The 18,803-nt window shown below is 47.1% G+C and overlaps 1 protein-coding gene across 5 annotated transcripts in view; it reads left to right on the forward strand.

The window, feature by feature from the left end:
- Evl (Enah/Vasp-like) overlaps window positions 1-18,803 on the forward strand; it is a 91,610-nt gene that overhangs the window by 60,367 nt on the left and 12,440 nt on the right. For all 5 annotated transcript variants that reach the window (XM_090344819.1, XM_090344815.1, XM_090344816.1 and 2 more), the window contains exons 3-5: window positions 750-927; window positions 15,965-16,028; window positions 18,483-18,544. In XM_090344819.1, the coding sequence (XP_090200945.1) occupies window positions 750-927; window positions 15,965-16,028; window positions 18,483-18,544 (304 nt within the window). The remainder of the gene's footprint in view (window positions 1-749; window positions 928-15,964; window positions 16,029-18,482; window positions 18,545-18,803) is intronic.

An 18,803-nucleotide genomic window follows, 5' to 3' on the forward strand; every position in this document is an offset into this window, starting at 1 on the left:
AAAGAGTCTGAGAAATAGACAAGCTCAAAAGCATATTTAGAGTATCTGAGCATGCATGTAAGTAACAAACTGAACAAGTACATAGTAATGAGTTAAGACATAAAAAATAGGAATAATTTTTTTTTTTTTTGCCAGTCCTGGGCTTGAGCTCAGGGCCTGAGCACTGTCCTTGGACTTTCTCAAGGCTAGAGCTCTACCGCTTGAGCCTCAGCACCACTTCTGACTTTTTTTTTTTTTTCTACATGTGGTACCAAGGAATCAAACCTGGGTCTTCATGCATGCTAGGCAAGAACTTTAACCACTAGGCAAAACTCCCGGCCCCAGGAATAATATTATTAACCAACTTGACTAACATATATTTGTAGAAACTGCAATTAATAATTCTACAGTGTAGTCTTCTCAAGTGCACACTCTCAAATTTAAAAAGATTAAAACCTTAAAAAGTATGTTCTTTGACAATAGAGCTCCCTCCAACTCATTTACATTTTTATTTCTTTTTTTTTTTTTTTTTTTTTTTTGCCAGTCCTGGGCTTGAGCTCAGGGCCTGAGCACTGTCCTTGGACTTTCTCAAGGCTAGAGCTCTACCACTTGAGCCTCAGCACCACTTCCGGCTTTTTTCTATGTATGTGGTACCGAGGAATCGAACCCGGGTCTTTGTGCATTCTAGGCCAGCACTTTAACCACTAGGCCAAACTCCCGGCCCACATTTTTATTTCTTTAAACAAATTTCTCTTTCTTTACTCCTGTAGGTTGTAATCAATTATTCAATCGTGAAAGGGCTGAAGTACAATCAGGCAACACCAACTTTCCACCAGTGGCGAGATGCCCGCCAGGTGTACGGCTTAAACTTTGCAAGTAAGGAAGAGGCAACCACATTCTCCAATGCAATGCTGTTTGCCCTGAACATCATGAATTCCCAAGAAGGAGGTAAGCTGGGCTTTGTTTTGGCTTGATGCCAAAACCCTCTCCTGTTCTGCCAATGCCCCACATCTCTAGCTGTCTGGCATCCTAGCACTGTCATTTCATTGAGTGACATTACATGGGTCCTCAGGAAGCCTGCTGCCTGGCTCTGGGTTTAGAGATACTAACCATGTGAAGGAGAAACAATGACTGTGTGTTTTTGCCAGCTGTGATAGCAGTTCATACCAACATGCTCTGAAAGCCATTAAGTCCAGGTCTGTTTCATGTTGTCCTCCTTCCCTATCTAAAACATGCATTTGACAGGGATGGGAAAGAACAATCAATAATTCCTGAATTCACTTTCTCATATGTTTAACAGATGTTAAATATTTACTAAACCTAAGGGGACCAGCTAGGTAGAATAGATAAGTAGAGCATCTCGACTACTTCAGACATAGTCCTGCAGTTGTTGGTGACAGTTTGACCTCGGTAGAGCATGGTGGTTAAGAACTAGGCTTGGAGCCTGACTGCACAGTTCAAATTCTGGTCCAACTGGGGAACCACTGGACAAATTACTGAAGTTTTCTGTGCCTTGGTGTCTGTGTCCATAAATGGGGATAGATAGGGTTGATTTTACATTTAAGTGATCTAGAAATCTGGCACTTTATCATCCTTGCAAATTAGAATTTTGTTTCTATTATTGTTGTTATTGTTACGTCTGTTGTTTTAATATATTATTTCAGTATCCAGTCCCTAACACAAAAGCTTCTAAGGTCCTTGGGGTTGCTAGCAACCCTTTTGAGGCCTGAAAGTTTAGCTCAGCAGTAGAGCCCCTGCCTAATATGTGTGAAGCTTTGAGAGCCAGCCAAGTGAGAAGAATTAGGGAAGTCAGTCACCAAGGTCTTCTATGTAATTTGTCCCTGATGGAACCTCCTTAAAATGTAAACAAAGCGGGGGTCAGGAGCACCTGACCACAGCTGGGAGAGTGATGCAGCCCAGTCCATGGAGAAAAGTCCAGTTCTGTAATTAACCCTATGTACTTTCCATTGCTATTCGTTTTTGTCCTTTATAATTAGCATAGCGTTGCCCTGGATAGTATCATTTATCATATCAAATCATTAAGATGAAGGAGGAGACATGTGGGCAGTTTGTAGATGAATCAGATAGCGTGAGTAACCTGGTAGATACTCTTAATGACAGATAGCTTCACTTTATCCCTAGATCCAAAATATTTCTATTGCACCACTGTTTGTGCTGCCAGCTTAATATGGCCATTCTGTAATCATCTCTCATTCTAGAAGAGCAGGCCCCAAGATGGTGGCATTGGCTTCCAGGTAAAAGAGAATTGTAAAGAAACTTGTAAAGGCACTCAAGCCTTTCCTGGTATAGATGAAAAACTAAAACTGGTGAGGGGAGAAACTACACAGGGCTACAAGAGTCCAGGCAGAGCTTGGCCACACCCTAGGTTTCCCTACTCTTCCAGGAAATATAGGTGAATTAGAAATGAGGTGGTTCTCCTGGCCTCTTAGAACACACAGTGCTATGCCTTTCTCTTACTTGTCCTCCTTGTGATAAAATCATTGGAAGTTTCAAGGTATGACTCTACTAATTAGTGGTGGATGACAAACGTTTGTTCAGTTTCTCCAGACCCAGCCATCTCCTTAGTCTATGCCAGTGATCCACTGGCTACAACATGAGAAAGAACCTAAGAAGGGGACTTCTAGATATAGAGTAAGTGAAAAATGGGCCCATTCTGTTTCTTCATTGAAGAAGGCAAAAGCATTGCTAAGCCTCTGTTCCTTGGAGTTGGGCTGAATTTTATTCATAATAAACCTCTTTTTGTGGGAAACTATCCTTTTACCTCCAGAGAAAAAGAAATACTAAACTATCTACATCTCCCTGGCTGTGAAACTGATAACACCCTGAATATGCCTGTGGGCTTGGTATAGGGAAGGTCACAGGTTGCTCCAGGCCTCCTTTCCTCCAAGTCCCCAAGCCCCTGGCAGCCATCTTCCAAACTCAAGACACATCTGTCTTCTGACTGACCTCTGTTCTTGAAGGAATGTGATGTTCACTCACAGACTGCTGATTCCGACAGGGCCTTTAGACTTTTAAGTGCCAGTAGTTAAACAGATCACTGGATTCTGTTCAGGCTGTTTTTATCTTGAACGCCTTTGGCTCTTCATTTTTCCCAATACATTCTTCCCTACCGTACCCATACTAAGAGTTGAACTGAGTGTTCACACTTGCTCAGCTTGCTGGCTTGGCTGAGGCTCTACCATTTAAGGTAAATTTCCAGCCCAGATTTGTGCTGGTTATTTTGGTGATGGAATTTAATGGACTTTTCTACTGGACTAGCTTCAAACCACAATCCTCCAGATTTCAGCTTCCTGAATAGCAAAGATTATAGGGGTGAGCCACCAGCACCTGGCCTCCCCCACACCTTGAAAATTATACTCATCTCAGTGTGTTACAGAGTTGTCTTTTTGCTTCTACCTTAACAATGTGCACCACTTGTGCCTGAATTCAGTCAGGCTGGAAATTCAGGAAGTGTCCTCCTTATCTCTAGAATCTCAAAAAACCGCTTATCTAGTCAGCTAGGAGACCAGACCATCACATAAGGGCATGTGAGGCCTAGAGCTTGTTTTCTGGCTCTGCCCCAGGCCCCAACTTTATTTCAAGTATTTCTGTGTATGTTGAGGCATGTGTGCTGAGTTGTCCTGGGACACCTCTGCCATGTTATTGTCTCCTACAGTCACTACCTCAGCCCCATAAGCTCACCTCCCCTGAAGTGTCGAAGCAGTACTAACTACCCAGCTTTCCCTTCCCTTCTGTCAGGCCTCCCTGCTGGTGTGAGCACCCCCTGCCTGGATCTGCCTTCACTTAGGTTTGTTTCATGCCTTAGGGCTACTCTCTCACCCCTCAGCCAGGCTGCCCTAGCAGTTCCTGGGCCTGTCTCCTGGCCTGTTAGTGGCTCGATCTTTTCATGGCTGTTCTGAGAGATCGTTGCAGGGGTACAGGGAATAATTCTGTGGCCCAGACTCTTGGTTGTGTCGTCGTGACTCTGTGTTCATAGGGAAAGGTGCCTTTTTACATCTGCGTATCACATCTTTAGAAGAGACTGCTGTGTGAGCATATTAGTATGCATGAATTCTCCCCCTCATTCAGCCTGTGTCCTGGTGTGTGCTTCACATGCCTGGTGCCCCCTGCTCTTATACCCTCCTATACAGAGCAAGACAGAGTTCCTGACCCAACACCACCGCTCGCCAGCCAGCCTATGACATTGGGCTCAAGGTGAGGGGTGCTATCTGTGATTGAGGGACATGGTCAATGGAATTGTCTCACACAGAAATCGCACCCGTCACCTTGGCCTGCTGATCGTCGCTGCAGACCAAGGACTCGCCTCCATCTCCCAACATCCCTAATGAAGGACCATCAGCTGTTTATGTGGGTGCTGCAGAAGGAACTTCAGATGTGGACCTAGACAGATCTGGGGTCAGTCACCTGTTGGCCTAAGAATATGCCCTGGAGTGGGTCACAGCCTGTCCGAGACTGTTTTTCCATCTGTAAACTGAGTTTTCATACCTAACCTCATAGGATATTATGAGAGCATAAAATGTTTGTAAAAGTCCTGTTTTCTAAAAATAACCTTAGCAACTTAAAGTTACACTTTAAACCCCAGAAATGACCTGCGGAGGTAACATCAGCTTCCACTCCTGTGGCAGTGCCGAAGGAGCTGGAGGAGGCAGGATGATAGGGAGGGCTCTGGGAGGGGAGTCTGTGGTAAGAAGCCAATCGTGGGTAGGGGTGAAACATGAGGTCTAAGGAGAGGTTCTGCCTGGTCTTTAATGTGTCTCTCTGAAGCCACTGTGTTTGACTCAGGGGACTCTGGTTTCTGAACATTTCACCCTTGTCCTGCTACTGTCACCTTTTGTAGTTTACATTCAAGAAGAAGAAGGGCCCCTCCTGCCACCAGCCCAAGGTGCTCTTCCCAACACTAATGGCAGCATTCTTTGGTGACTTCATCTTCCACAGTACAGCATGGACCCCATCTGCCCTGTTAGGCTGCAAGAAAGTGAACAATCACTATGGAGAACAGCCGCTGTAGCATCTGCCTGATGCATTCCTGGTGGGATGCTGTCCCCATGGGACTGGGCAAGCAGCCAGCCCCAAGTGCCACCTAGATTAGCACAGGTGATGCCAGGGGCATAGATTGGAGATGAGATCAACGCTAGCTATACTTATCTGCTCCACATTCTGCCGTGTGTAGCAGATGTGAGACCTAGAGTAAGCCATTTTCTCATGCTAAGCTTTAATTTCTCACCTTGAAAATAGATATAATAACCACCTCATAAAGTTGTTGTGAGATTTGAAGGTATGATAGATGAGGATATGACCTGTGGAACTAGATGTGTGGCTCAGTTCGTAGTAAGCCCAAGGTGCTGACACACCTTGATAACAAAAAAGAAACATGAATTTAAATTGTGTTGTTCCTGGAACACGGTGTCTTAAGACACTGGCCTGGGAACTCAGCCATCAGCACACTTCTAGAGCAACACCCCCAGAGCTGAGTTACTACTCCTTAAAGAAAAGAGTAAGCCTCCCTCTACATGCCGGTGTACATGGTGCTTAGCTCCCGGAACCTTGACAGCATCACCCTAAGATTGTCAGGAGACACTGGATATGTTGGATGAAATAAGTCTGCCTCTCAGTAAGGTGCTGGAGGCTCACATCTTTACTCCTAGCTGTTCAGTAGACTGAGATCTAAGGATTGCAATTTGAAGCCAGCCAAGAAAGAAAAGTTCATGAGACTTTTATGTTCAGTTAACCAGCAAAAAGGCAGAAATGGAAGTATGACTCAAGTGGTAAAGTGCTAGCATTGAACAAAAATGCCAAGCTAGAATATGAGGCCTTGAGTTAGAGCCAAAAAACAAAATACAAAAAAAGACTGCCTCTCAAAAGATATTCTACTTGACTAGTAGTCTGCCTGATGTCAACCCAACTTGACCAGAATACATTATGAATATATTCCTATCTTTGTAGGCAAATACCCAATGAAAGTGAATGAAAGATTCATATATGTCCATATATTTTTCTTTCATAATCCCTAAAGAACAGTAATTTCACTGGGCACCAGTGGCTCAAATAGCAGAGCACTAGCCTTGAGCAAAAAAGTATCCAAGGACAATGCCCAGGCCTTGAGTTTAAGCCCCCAGGACTGGCCAAAAAAAAAAAAAAAGCCATCTCTGGTAGGAAAGTCTATGAGATTCAGCTCCAATTAACCACCAAAAAAAGGCAGTGGAGCTTGTGGCTCAAGTGGTAGAGCACTGGTCTTGAGCAAAAAATCTCAGGGACAGTACCCAGGCTCTTGAGTTCAAGCCTCAATCCTAGTACCTTTTAAAAAAATAAAAGTGGAGGGACAGGAGCATAGCCTAGTGGTAGAGTGCTTGCCTAGCATGCACGAAGCCCTGGTTTCTATTCCCCGGTACCACACACTCAGAAAAAGCTGGAAGAGGTACTGTGTGGCTCAAAAGGTAGGGTGGTAGCCTTGAGCTGAAGAGCTCAGGAACAGCGCCCGGGCTAAATAAATAAAAATTAAAGTTGAATTTAAGATCAATACATTACAGTTCCATTCCTGGTCTCAATTATTGCACACTTTAGCACATACAGGATAAAAGCCAACTCAAATAACCATCTCTAGGACCTAGAGAGCTAAGGGTTGAATTAGAGATGAAACTTTTATTTTCTGGTATGGACAGGGAATGTGCGCCTAAGGCACTATCCCCCACCTTTTTGTCTGCTGCCTGCATTCATCCATTTAGGTATCCATTCCACAAACAACTGAGTTTTACAACAGTTGCCAACTCAGTTTGCCTGCTTTGACACTTAGCCTTCTCAAGTTTCTTCTCTCCACAGCAAGCAAATCAATTTTCCTAGGGCAGTCCTTGCTCAGCTTTCAAGGACTTCAGTTTTCCTCAGAAGGAAGTTCATTTACTTTCTGAAGCCTGTATGCCCCGCTGGGTGCTCCGGCCTGGCTGCCTTGCTGACTTTGCTTCTTCCTACTCTGCTTATGCTTCTTGGTTTCTACTCATACTGGCCTCCTCACCATTTCCCAATGATGCCTGGCAGGTCCTGACTTGGGCCTGCTGTCCCTTATGCCCTCACATCTCCTTCCCTCACTTCAGTGGAACCTCTACGTCACCTAATCAGTTACTCTGTCTTAGGTAGGGCCCTCACTCAGCCTACCAAAATTTGCTGTTTTTCTTATGTGCTGTGTCTGTCTACCCTCTGTAGATTGTAAGTTCCAAGGAAGAAGTTTGTATCCATGGCCCATAATTCTTATCACAGTGCTTTTTGTTTGGCAAATGAATGAGCGAGCAGCATCTGTGACTTACTGAGCATCTATTCTGCACTTTGCACACAGATATGACTAAGATTTGATCTCTGCGATCACAGATACAGGGTGATGCTATAATGGAGGGAATTATGGTACCCACCAAAGCACAGGCTGTGGTAAAGGAATAGGTCCTTGGGAGAGCTTTGGAGATGGGCATGTATGTTTATTTTTCTGCCACTGAGACAAAATACCTGATGAAAACAACCTGGAGGAAGAAAGGTTTGTTTGGCTCACTTTGTCAGAAGTTTGGGTACACAGTCACTTGGCTTCTGTGTCTCAGCACATGTTATGGTTGAAGCAGATGAGAGCTGCTCACTTCAGTGCATGCAGCTGGGATGGGATGCAGGGTACAGGGGGGCGCAGACATACTTCTCAAAAGCACATCCCAGCAACTTTCTCCTTCCTCCAACTAATCCCTACCTCCTAATAACCCACTGCCCTGTGAAAACTGCTCAATGGATGAATCCATTGATGAACTAGAGCCTGTGATCCAGACACCTCTTAATAGCACCAGCAACTGGGAGTAGGCCTTCAATACACGAGCCTTTGGGGAGATATTTTATCCATACCACAACAGCATGGCTTATTTGAGTCTTTAAGGATGGTTACAAGTTAGTGAGATTTAAAGATTAGTACAAAAAGAAGCAGCAAAGCATCATAAAATAGCAGTGATATGTTGGAGCCTCCTGCTGCCCCTGGGAGCACTGATGATGCTGGCACATGTGGGAGGGTCGAGGGGAAGTGTGAGGAGTAGACAGGATCAACCTGGAAAGGCAGGCTTGCTTATGAGATTCTAGGGCTCAGAACTTGTGGAACTTAAGTGAGGTTGAAGAGTACCTGATCGATCAAAGGTGGGTGCTGCTCTGCACTTCACCATCTCCCTCATGCAGACCCTGGGGCAGGAAGGTTAAGTCCTTGGGGGGTGAAAAGCTATCCCAAGAGTACAAACCCAGTAGGACAGCTCTGTGGACCCTGCAGGGAGAAATGCAGTAGGCAGGATAGTTATGAGCTCCACGCAGGAAAGAAAGCAACTCATGGTCAAAACTGGAGCTGGGGTTTCCTTTGAAGTCCAATGAGGTGGCTGGGGGGGAGCTGTTTGTTTTTTGGTTTTGTGCTGTTTTGTTTTCACACATATTTGGGATATTTGCAGTCAGTTCCAGAGAAGTGTGGAGAGAACAGTATGTTCCTCTGGGAAAAGACTATAGGCAACTTAGGGTCACTTAGGAAAGAGACAGGAAGCAATGAGACCAGGCCTGGAAGTTGGCATTTAGTTGTAACCTCTCAAGGTAAGGATTTCCCATACAAAGTAAGAACGGCAGGAAGAGCTGTTCTCTCTGTTGTTTAACTTGTAAGCACAGGCTTAAGAGGATGAGCCTAAAACAAAGAAACTTAGTTAGGGGCTGTTGGAAATCCCCCAAGTAAGTATGTGAAGCTCAGATCTAAATGGACCAGAGAGGATGCACTGAGAGAATTTTCAGGAGAGCATTTTATAGTATACTAGTAGAGGCCAAGAACAAGAGAAACCCAGGTTAGATACTGCCTTTGAGAGCAGGTGTTAATTTGGCATTCCCACACACAATTTATTCCAGGCCCTGTGCCAAGTGTGCAGAGAAAGTTAAGACATCTCTAGGAACAAGTAGAAACTCTTAATGTGGGTTGGGAGCAGTGACTTAGGTCATATGCAGAATTCTACGATGATGGAGAGGAGAGAGAACAATTACCATGGCTTCTTGAGGATAATGGAAGATGCCACAGGGCAAAGAGCGGTGTGCCCAGGGTTTTTTGATACCAGGACTTTGTCCATCATTAGGTCACAGACTAACCTTGCACGTAGAAGGCATGGTTACTGCACTTACAGACATGATGACACTGAGGTCCCAGGATGTGCTGCCTGCCAGTGGCAGGGGGCCAGGGTGGTGAGAGAGGAATGCTTGCTGGCAGGTCCAGGATTGATCTTACTTAAAACTTGGAATTGATTTGCCTGGGGAAGAAAGTAAGAATGGCAGGAACAGTTAGGAGAGAAAATAGATGTGATGGTGAAGAATAGGAAATAGAAGGCCAGGAGGCCTTTGAGGACAGAGAAGAACAAGTGACTAAGCTGCACAGTGCCCAGGAATCTGTTTGCTTGGCCAACATGCGTCCTCTGCCTACCCATCTATCCTGGTTCCATCCCCTTCTCCCAAGGTGAGAGGAGTGCTGTGGTGGGAGGCCCTTCTGGCAACACCTGGTGTTTCCAAAGCTTGTGGGCTGGGCCCCACAAGGGGTCTGGGTGATCCTCCAGGTCCCCCAGAGCTTGAGGGAATCAGATAGCTAGGGGTGTTCTGATAGGTTAACTGGGGAAGCTTCATTAAAGATTGATGGGTAAAGCCCATCTGACAGAGGGACAGCATATCTGTTACCACTGCACCAGCCAGGCAGCTGAGGAAGAGGAGGTAAGTGGGCAGGATGCAGAGGCGCCTCACGGAGTGTGTCGAGAAGCCCTGCCCGTCATGGTCAGCAGGGAGTGGACCTTCCACTGCTTCTGCTTCTGCCACTGTGCCTGCACCATGCTTTGCAGAGTGACCTGTAGGTGATGGAGCGCCTCCTCCTCCCTTCTGCTCCTCCCAGCTTCTCTTCTCCCTCCCACCTGTTGGGGCAGGGCTGGGGCGGGGGTGTTGGATCTTGCGGGTGTCTCTCATTGCTGATGGCAGGGGCGGCATAGAAGTAGCAGTCTCAGCTAGCATTGGGAGGGCCTAGGCTCCAGCTGCACTGCTTGTTAGATGCCCAAGTCGTTCATCCTTTTTGAGGTGAGCTTTAGTTTCCCCATCTGTAACGTGAAGCTAATAAGCCCTACCCTGAACGAGGGGGCAGGGTGATCACCAAACATTCTGCAGAAGTGCTTTGTGAGGAGGTGGGGCTGTGGCTCAAGTAGTAGAGCACTAGCCTTGAGCACAAAGAGGCCTGGGGACAGCAGCCAAGCCCTGAATTCAAGCCCCACAACAGACAAAAGAAATGCTCTGTGAACCATAAAGATGACATTGTTTTTGAAGTTTGCTCCGTTTGAGGTTCAAGATTTATGTCTTTACATGAGCTCATTAGGAAAGGAAAAAGATTTTACTAGAGAAACAGCTTGCCTGAGGAGATGGCAAGCCTGTGGGGTGGAGTGGGGCGCTGTGGTCCTGGTTCTGCCTCCATGTTGCTCCCTGTGAGTGTGATCCTGGGCAAATTTCTACCCTGTCCCTGGGCCTCAGGACCTCTCCGTGCAAGGAAGAAAGTCATCCACCGTGGCCCCATGCCTGAAGCTGTCATGGCTAAAATGAGAAGAGAGCCGTTCCTCCTTGGTGAATCATTTTTGAAGAGTAATTACAAGGGCTGAGCAGGTCTTCACTCACTGATACGTGGGCATCACCCCTCTGTGAAGGAATCTTATCATTTACAAGAGGTGTTGTTCCACTCCACGAGGCCCTTACTGTCTGTCCCAAGGTTAGAGCTCAGGAATGGGGTTCTGTCGCTGAAATTCAGTGACTGGCAAGTCACCTTGTACCATTAATGCTAGTACAGAGTGTCATCCCCCTGTTTGCTAAGTTCATCCAATAAGGACGAGGCTGAAAAGACTGGAAAATTCACACAGGGTTTCTTTAAGCAAGCAGCTGAAGCAGCATTAAAATGTGAGAGGGATGACAGTCAGGTAACTGTCAACTCCTAAGCTGATCATGGGAGATTCCTTGGCTATTTGTTTAAATATGATCATTGATGTGCTCCTAGTCTGGGAGACATTTGTCCTGGGCATTTGTCCCAAATCTGCCACCAGTTCCAGTATGGCTTTTTCCAGGTGACCCTAAGGCTAATAAGGACAGTGGCCAAACAAGAGTTGACTCCATTCCTGTGTAGACACTTGCCTGTCTAGAAGTAGGAATAGTACTTTTGAGAAAGGCAAGGCCTTGACAGAGGGGAAGGCCTACTGAAATCTATGTCCTAGAAGCTCCAGTCCAGAAGGGACCACCTGGAAATAAAAAAAGAAGCCACGGGTGGGGGTGGATTCAGGAAGCCTTGGGATTCTGCCCAGCGCAAACCAGGTGACTGCCGTTCACAGACCAGGAATTCCATCAAGCATCACCGAGCCGCTTCTGGATCCTTTGTCTCTAGCATTCCTAGGATCTCAGGTTCCATCTTTTCAGGAAGCCAGGGGATGCCTTCCCTAAAGAGATAAGCTGGAAACTTAGTCTCAGTCCCCTTGTCCCCAAGGAGCCTGAGGCTGGTGGCCCAGAAGCTTATTATATGTGGGGATGGGCTAGCAGGAGGCCTTTCTTAGAAGCAGGTATCAGCTTTGCCTCCTTTGCCTACCTCGGGCTGTCTAAATTAAGATGCAGTGTTTCAGGTAGGAGCCCTAAGGCCTCATGGGAGATGCAGTCACAGAGGAGCTGCCCTTTATAGGAACACTTGATTTTTATTTATTTCAAAGCTAGTTCATACCACCAGTGCATAATTTGGAAAATCCCACTGTTAACATTTGGTATGTTTCCTTCTTTGTCCTTTGATATAGATTTGTTGCTAAATGACCCTTGGTTCCATCCTCATTGAATAGGAAACTGGGGCCAGAGAGCAAAGAGACTCTCCTTAGCACTTAGTGGTGAAACTCCAGCAAAGTTCTTCATGAAGGGGCCAGATGTGGTAGCACTTGGGGGGCTTAAGACAGGAGGATTGCAAATTTGAGGTCAACCTAGTCTTTTTTAACAATACTCTATCTCAGAAAAGAAAGAAACCAAAATACTACTCTGAAGGGAATTTCTGTAAACATAAGCCAGGGGTGAGAATAGGATGGAAGGCAGTATGGAGGCGGCTGCTGGGAGGGCCAGAAGGGTGCAGAATGTGGTTCCCTGTGCCCAGAACTACCCAGCCTATAGTCCTGGTCCTCACAGATGTCTGAAGGCAACCTGGCCAGACTAGTTTCAGTCAGTAGAGAGAAAATATTCTGCCACTGAGAATTTCCCTCCCAATTAAGGCCCATCAAGCACACAAGGTCAGATCATGTGGCACTTAAGACTATGTAGAGCCCTATGTGTCATCTTTCTTCTAGGTCACCTCTCCTAGGTACCCTACAGATGGGACATGGGCAGTGAAGTCAGCAAGTGCTGAAAGACCATGACAGAGGCCACACACCTGTCTAAGGAAAGGAGCCAGTCAGGATGCCTCCTCTGTGCTCCTATCCCTTTCCTCTTCCTACCTGCTCTGTCCTCCAACAGCAGCAGCAGCAGCAGCTCAGGGTCTGGAGTGCAAGAGAAGGAGGAGGAGGAAGCAGCTCACTGCAGAAGAAAGAAGAAGAAGGAGGTGGGGGGAGAGGAAGCAACAGCAGTAGAAGCTCAGGGTCTGGCGTGGAAGAGGTCAGCTCTCAGATCACAGTGATGAGGGAAGAAGCTAGGCGTTTCATGGGAGACACATGGATGAGGAGAAATGGAGACAAGAGTGGGACTTGAGCGGACTTTATGGCAGGGGGAGACTGAGAGGTGGGCCTAGAAACCATAGTAGGAGAAGGTATCCAGGTGGAATGCTTAGTCCCTGGAACATGAGATCGGGAGCCATCTGGGGGCAGGTTTGGTAGGCCAGAGCCAAGCCTGAGGAGTCTCGACTCTTATTAGGGTCACCTGCAAGGATCAGTTCCAGAAGCCACACAAGCTGTAGTGTCCATGTACAGGGCAAATCTGGAGTCATGACATGGGCAGAGGCAAAGGGTAAACCCAGGCATGGGTCTAAGAAATATTCAGAGGCAGCCAGGAGTAGATGGAAAGACCCAGGGCTTCTTGGGGGCAGTGTCCATAGAACCAGTAAGAGTTGGTGGAGTGGGAGGATCAAGGTTCCCCTCCTGCCCATTGCCCTGCACCCTGCAGGGTCCCATCTCAGCTCAGGAGGTGAGAGGTGACTTGTCCTCTACTTTGGCCTCTAATCATATGCTACAGGGAAGACATCAGCATAGTTCTGCACTGGGACAGAGAGGCATCTGATTACTAGTGGCTGGAGAGCTTTCTTGTGTGCAGCTGCTCCTGCCTGAGAAACTGAATCTGTGATAAAGGACCACCCAGCAGTGCACTGTTGCCTGGGGCCTTCCAAGGAACCAGAGACTGCTATACAAGGATGGACCTTCTCCCGTCCCTCCTGAGTTTCTGCGTAGGGCAACGTGGGCAGTTGAGAGACAGTGGACATCGTGGAAGGCCCTAACAACGAATGCTATCTTTTCTGATCTCCAACCAACTTTGAAGTATGTCTGAAGTGTTGGATCCAGGCCTGGGAGAAGCTGAGGCTCCTGGCCAGCCTTCCCTCCTCCACTGGCTGAGATGTTGGGAGCAAGTACAGATCAACCAGAAGAATGGGGAATGCAAAGCAAGTAACTGCATCAGACCACGGGGTGGACAGCTAGCTGCTACCTGGAGGCAGAGACAGTCACACTGACCATACCAGACAACAGATGCAAATGAGCTTACAGAAGCACGTGTAGCCCAGGCATCCAAGGCCTTGGCCCTGGGACAAACCAAGCCCCAGATCAGAAGCTACTCAGTCCAAGAGGCTTAGCAGCTTTCTCCAACCCACTCTGTACTGGGGCTTGAACACCACAATCTCATATCTCAGCCTCTTGAGTAGCTAGGATTACAGGTGTGAGGCACTGATCACTGGCTGGTAGCTCTTTTGGTAGCTTGTGAGTCACTAGGTTTATTCTTCGAGCTAGTTTTAATCTGATACCACAGAGAGACTGTAAGTTAAGAAAGGGATTGTTTTTGACCAAGCATGTAAGGACATTCTGGCTCATGTCTATAGTCCCACCTGGTTAGATAGCAGAAATCTGAAGGATCACAGTTTGAGGCCAACCCAGCAAAAGATTCAAGACCCCATCTCAATCAGTAGCCAAGTGTGGTGCTTCTATTTGTTATCCCAGCTACATGTGAAGCCATAGGTAGGAAAACCTAGCTAGGTCTGAGACCAGCCTGGCAAAATTATTATCTGAAAAATACGATTTTATATATACGTGTGTGTGTGTGTGTGTGTGTGTGTGTGTGTGTGTGTGTGTGTGTGTGTGTGTCTGGAAGTAAAGCACCTAATATAATAGATACGATGCCCTAGGTTCAAACCCCAGTACTGTCCAAAAAAAAAGGGGTGGGAGGTGGGCGCCACTGGCTTACCCCTATAATTCTAGCTACTCAGGAAGCTGAGATATGAGGATTGCAGTGAAAAGCTAATCCAAACAGGAAAGTCTGTATGATTCTTAACTGTAATTAACCACCAAAAAGCCAGAAGTGGATCTGTTGCTTATGTGGTAGAATATTCATACTGAGCAAAAGACATTTCAGGGACAGCACTGAGACTCTGAGTTCATGCCACAGAACTGGCGCGCGCGCACACACACACACACACACACACACACACACACACACACACACACACACACACACACACACACACACACACACGGATTGGGGGAGGAGAAGAGAAAGGAGCCAGATGCTGCTGTTGGCTAATGCCTGTGGTATCAGTTTCTCAGGATGTTGAGATGTGAGAATCACAATTGGAAAACCAGCCCAGGCAGAAAAGATCGTGAGACTCTCATTTCTAGTTAACTAGCAGAAACATCCAGAAGTGTGGCTCAGAGTGGTACAGCTTTATTTTGAGAGAAAAAGAAAACAAGTGAAAACATGAGGATCCAAGTTCAAATCCCAGGACCACCAAAAGTGGGGTAGGGGGGCAGAAGCAGGTGGCATTTTGTAGCTGGTGTGTCTTCACCTCTCGTTATAATAAGACTTTAAACTAGTCATTTTCATTTTGGGCTTAGTTTTCTCGACCATTTCAAGTTTCCTGAATCATTCATGAGGATTAGAATTCAAATGAAGGAAGCAAATGCCTGGACACCACTGTAATAAGGCTCGTGTATCAATTGGTTATTTCCTAAGAACAAGAAGGCAGAGGCCTTTAACACCCTAAGCCTCTGAGGTGAGATGCCCACATGTCAGTACAGAGGTGTTAGCTTTGGTGTTGCTGTCACCTTAGGTTTGCCTACAATCTGTCTTCAATTTTCTGTGGTACTCTGTGGTTTCCACAGAATACCTGAACTGTCAGAACCATCAGTTCCTTCTCAGGGTTGGGACACAGAGTGGCACAAGCTCCTAGTACCAGCCCTTCTGTGAGCACAAGGTTTGACAGCAGATTGGACCTTTTAAGATGCTGAGTGAGTGTGATCTGAAAGACTCCTTGGTAGCTCAGAGTAGAGTGATGCCAAAACTTTGCTCTTAGCTGCAGAACCTAATGCAGGCAACGTGAGGCAGAGAGAACCCTCTACCACTATACCTAGACATGAGTTCTGTCACTCTGATGTACACCTGCCATAGGTGTCAGTTCTGTTCTCAAATGTGTAATAAGCAGACTGATTGGTTTTAAGGCCTTTGTCAGGGGTTGTGGGAACAATGAGGAGTAAAGAGGCAGAAATATCAAATATCGCTTCAAGGGAATGAGAGAGGTGCCAACAGCTAAAAGTTTGGTTTGGCAAGGAGTGTGATTGACTTGAGTGGGAAGGGTAGTGGACAGGTGGGGGGAGCCCACTGTTAAAGAGACACCAGGATGGGCCCAGGGTGGGAGTTGTAGTCATGGTTACTTGCAGGGCTTTCCTTCCCTCTGCTGACTGCTCTATTCTGCTTCTCTGCTCCACAGGTCCCTCCACTCAGCGTCAGGTGCAGAATGGCCCCTCTCCTGAGGAGATGGACATGCAGAGAAGGTAACTTACAACTGCCAGTATGATACCTCCTCAGAAGTGCCAAGGGGAGGGACACTTTGCACCTCTTAGGGGCACATACTATGGGTAAGGGCAACAGGTCAGACCAGAAATGAAGGGGAGTTACTATAAGTAGCCCCTCCTGGATATGGAATCCCGGGTGGCCATGGAGGTCTCTGTGTTTTATAGCGAGCATCCCAACCTCTGGTATATAGTCCTTGTGCTGAGACTGACAGTGTGTGTGTGCTGGTCAACCATCATTTAAATTTACCCTTCCCAAGTGCCAGAGGAGGAAGTTATGACCTGGAGGGCATAGCCTGCGGGGGGGGGGGGGGCAGCTTCCTGGACTGGACTATGGTCCTTCCCTTGCCTAGAAGGAACACTGTGCTATGTCCAGAGATCATAAGAGAGGTCTGGAGCATCTTCCCCAAGGAAATGCCCCCAAACCCAGGTCTGCCATCTCTAGGCCTGGTGATCTTTTGACAGCCTGTGACTCAGGTCTGAGAAAGCTTGTTGAGGGAGATGAGGCCCCGCCCAGGCTATATCCACCCAACTCCAGATGTGTGGGCCGGTGCCATTCCAGGCCTAAACAGCAAAGAGTTGGTGCCGGCCACCCATCAATTGATGTGAGATTTGACACATTCTTTTGCTTGGCCTCTCCCAGGTGCCTTAGGGCAAAGGATTCCTAAGCCTTCTTTCTCTGACATAATGTGTCATTTTACTGGGCAAGCCATTGTTCTTATCCTGTTATCTTACTTGAACGTTCTATTGGCCTTGCTTTGCCTGAGGTAAGCATGTGCCTCCTAAGGTGCTTGCCTACTTCCTAGTGTGCTTTTGTCAGTTCATAGGTGTTCACTCATCTGCAGGTGTGGCTCTTAAAATTATAGCACTTTGCAATTTAGGAAGATTTTTATTACTTTTATATTATTTTAATTCTCACATTAACCTTAGGGGTTGCTATTACTGTTACCTTTTCCGAGATAAGACAGCTGAGGCTCAGAATGGAAATGGCTCACCTCCAAACAGCAGGAGGCTGAAGCAGAATGTAGCCTGAACCCAAGGCCAACAGCCAAATCTGACTTCAATCTCAAGTCCCTGCCAGATACCGGGAAGCCTTTTCCAGAGCAGGACAAGGAGAGGCAAAAATGTAGAGAAGAATCTAGGTCCTTCCACTAAACACTCCCCAAGGTGGGAGGCAAAGAACACACACCAGACCAAAGTGGTCCCTCGTGGTCAGGCTTTGACCTGTAGCATCCAGAGCTACAGTTCATTTTCCTGGAGTGAGCTCATAATACACACAATGTCATAACTTCAGAAGTGATTTTTTTTTTTTTGCAGTCCTGCAGATAGAACCAATGTCGTATACATGCTAGATAAGTACTCAACCACTACACTACATCCACAGTTTAACACCTGATTTTTCAAGGCCCTCATTTTACTGTGGAGTGGCTCTATGGAGGAAGTTGGAATTTAAGCAGTTTGAATATGGAGCTGATGCTGGTGGGAGCTCTTTCACATACCCACATAACACTTGCAAGAACCTGTGACAGGCTATGGGCTTCGTTTTATATGCACGCCTTTACGAGGCCCATAATGGGAAATGACTTGTCTATGATCATGAAGCCATGAATCCCAGAGCAGTGACCAAAAAGCTTCTTTTCTAGATGAGATTCATGTGTTTGTCCTTCAGACAGCACTGACTGAGCACCTAGTGCATGCCAGAGACCCAGAACTCACTGTAGACCAAGGCTTCTCACTGTTGCAGAGACACAGCCTGCTTTCAGCAGAGCTGGCCTGAGGACACTCAACCCTGGGTTTCAGTAGCACACAGTGGGAGTTTTCAGGCCTGCTATCATTCCTAGATGATTTCAGAAGGCCTCTCGTGTCCACCACCTCACCCGCTGGACTCGGGGAATGTCCTTAGGGCTACTTACCTGCTGAGAATACCTGAGACCATGGGAGTACTAGGATATTGGTCCTCGTTGAGGCATATGTGTGTCATTGGACAGCAGAACCAAGTGCCCTCTAAATAGGGCTGTCCTGCAGTGGGTACACAGTGGAGATGATATGGCATGTGGCCTTTTCCTGACAAGCAATAATGCCTAAGAATTGTCCGACAGGCATTCCTAAGACAGGAATGGCTAGGGATCCCTGGCCTCAAGGAAAAGCTTGAGCAGTCTCAGTTCAGTGAATGAAATCAAGTCAGTCAGAAGTTCACCCAAGCTGTACAGGGCTCCCTGCCAGTATGCCAGAGCTCTGGAGACTGCCAGGCCTCCCCAGGTGGGCACATGAACCTGATGTGTCCCTTCTGTTTTATGGAGGCAGCCACTGCAGTGGCTGTGGGGGAGTAGAGGAGTACTGAGAAATCAAGTCTGTTTTCTTCACTGGTACAGATGGCCCAGGGCATGTTAATCTGGACACAGACAAGTTAAGCCATATTCTGTGGTTGTTTTTCAGACAAGTGATGGAGCAGCAGCAGCACCGCCAAGAGTCTCTGGAGAGAAGAACCTCGGCCACAGGTGAGAGCTCCTCTGAGCCCCCTTCCCCACCCATGCTCCATGAAACCCCTCAGAGGGGCCCCAGCTGCTCATCACACCCCGTGACCGTCACTTAGGAATGGATTAGGGAATGGACACAGATGGTTACTGGGTCTTCTCAGGCTTGTCTGGCTTTTTCTGCTCAGCCCTCTGGGCCTCCCATCACTCCTCCAAGAGGACACACATCTCCTGTGTGTCAGGCACCGTGGTGAGGGCTGGGGCACACCATGGACAGAGCAGA

This window comes from Megascapheus bottae, chromosome 14 (assembly GCF_031878675.1).
Source record: "Megascapheus bottae isolate mThoBot1 chromosome 14, mThoBot2.hap1, whole genome shotgun sequence".
NCBI lineage: Eukaryota > Metazoa > Chordata > Mammalia > Rodentia > Geomyidae > Megascapheus > Megascapheus bottae.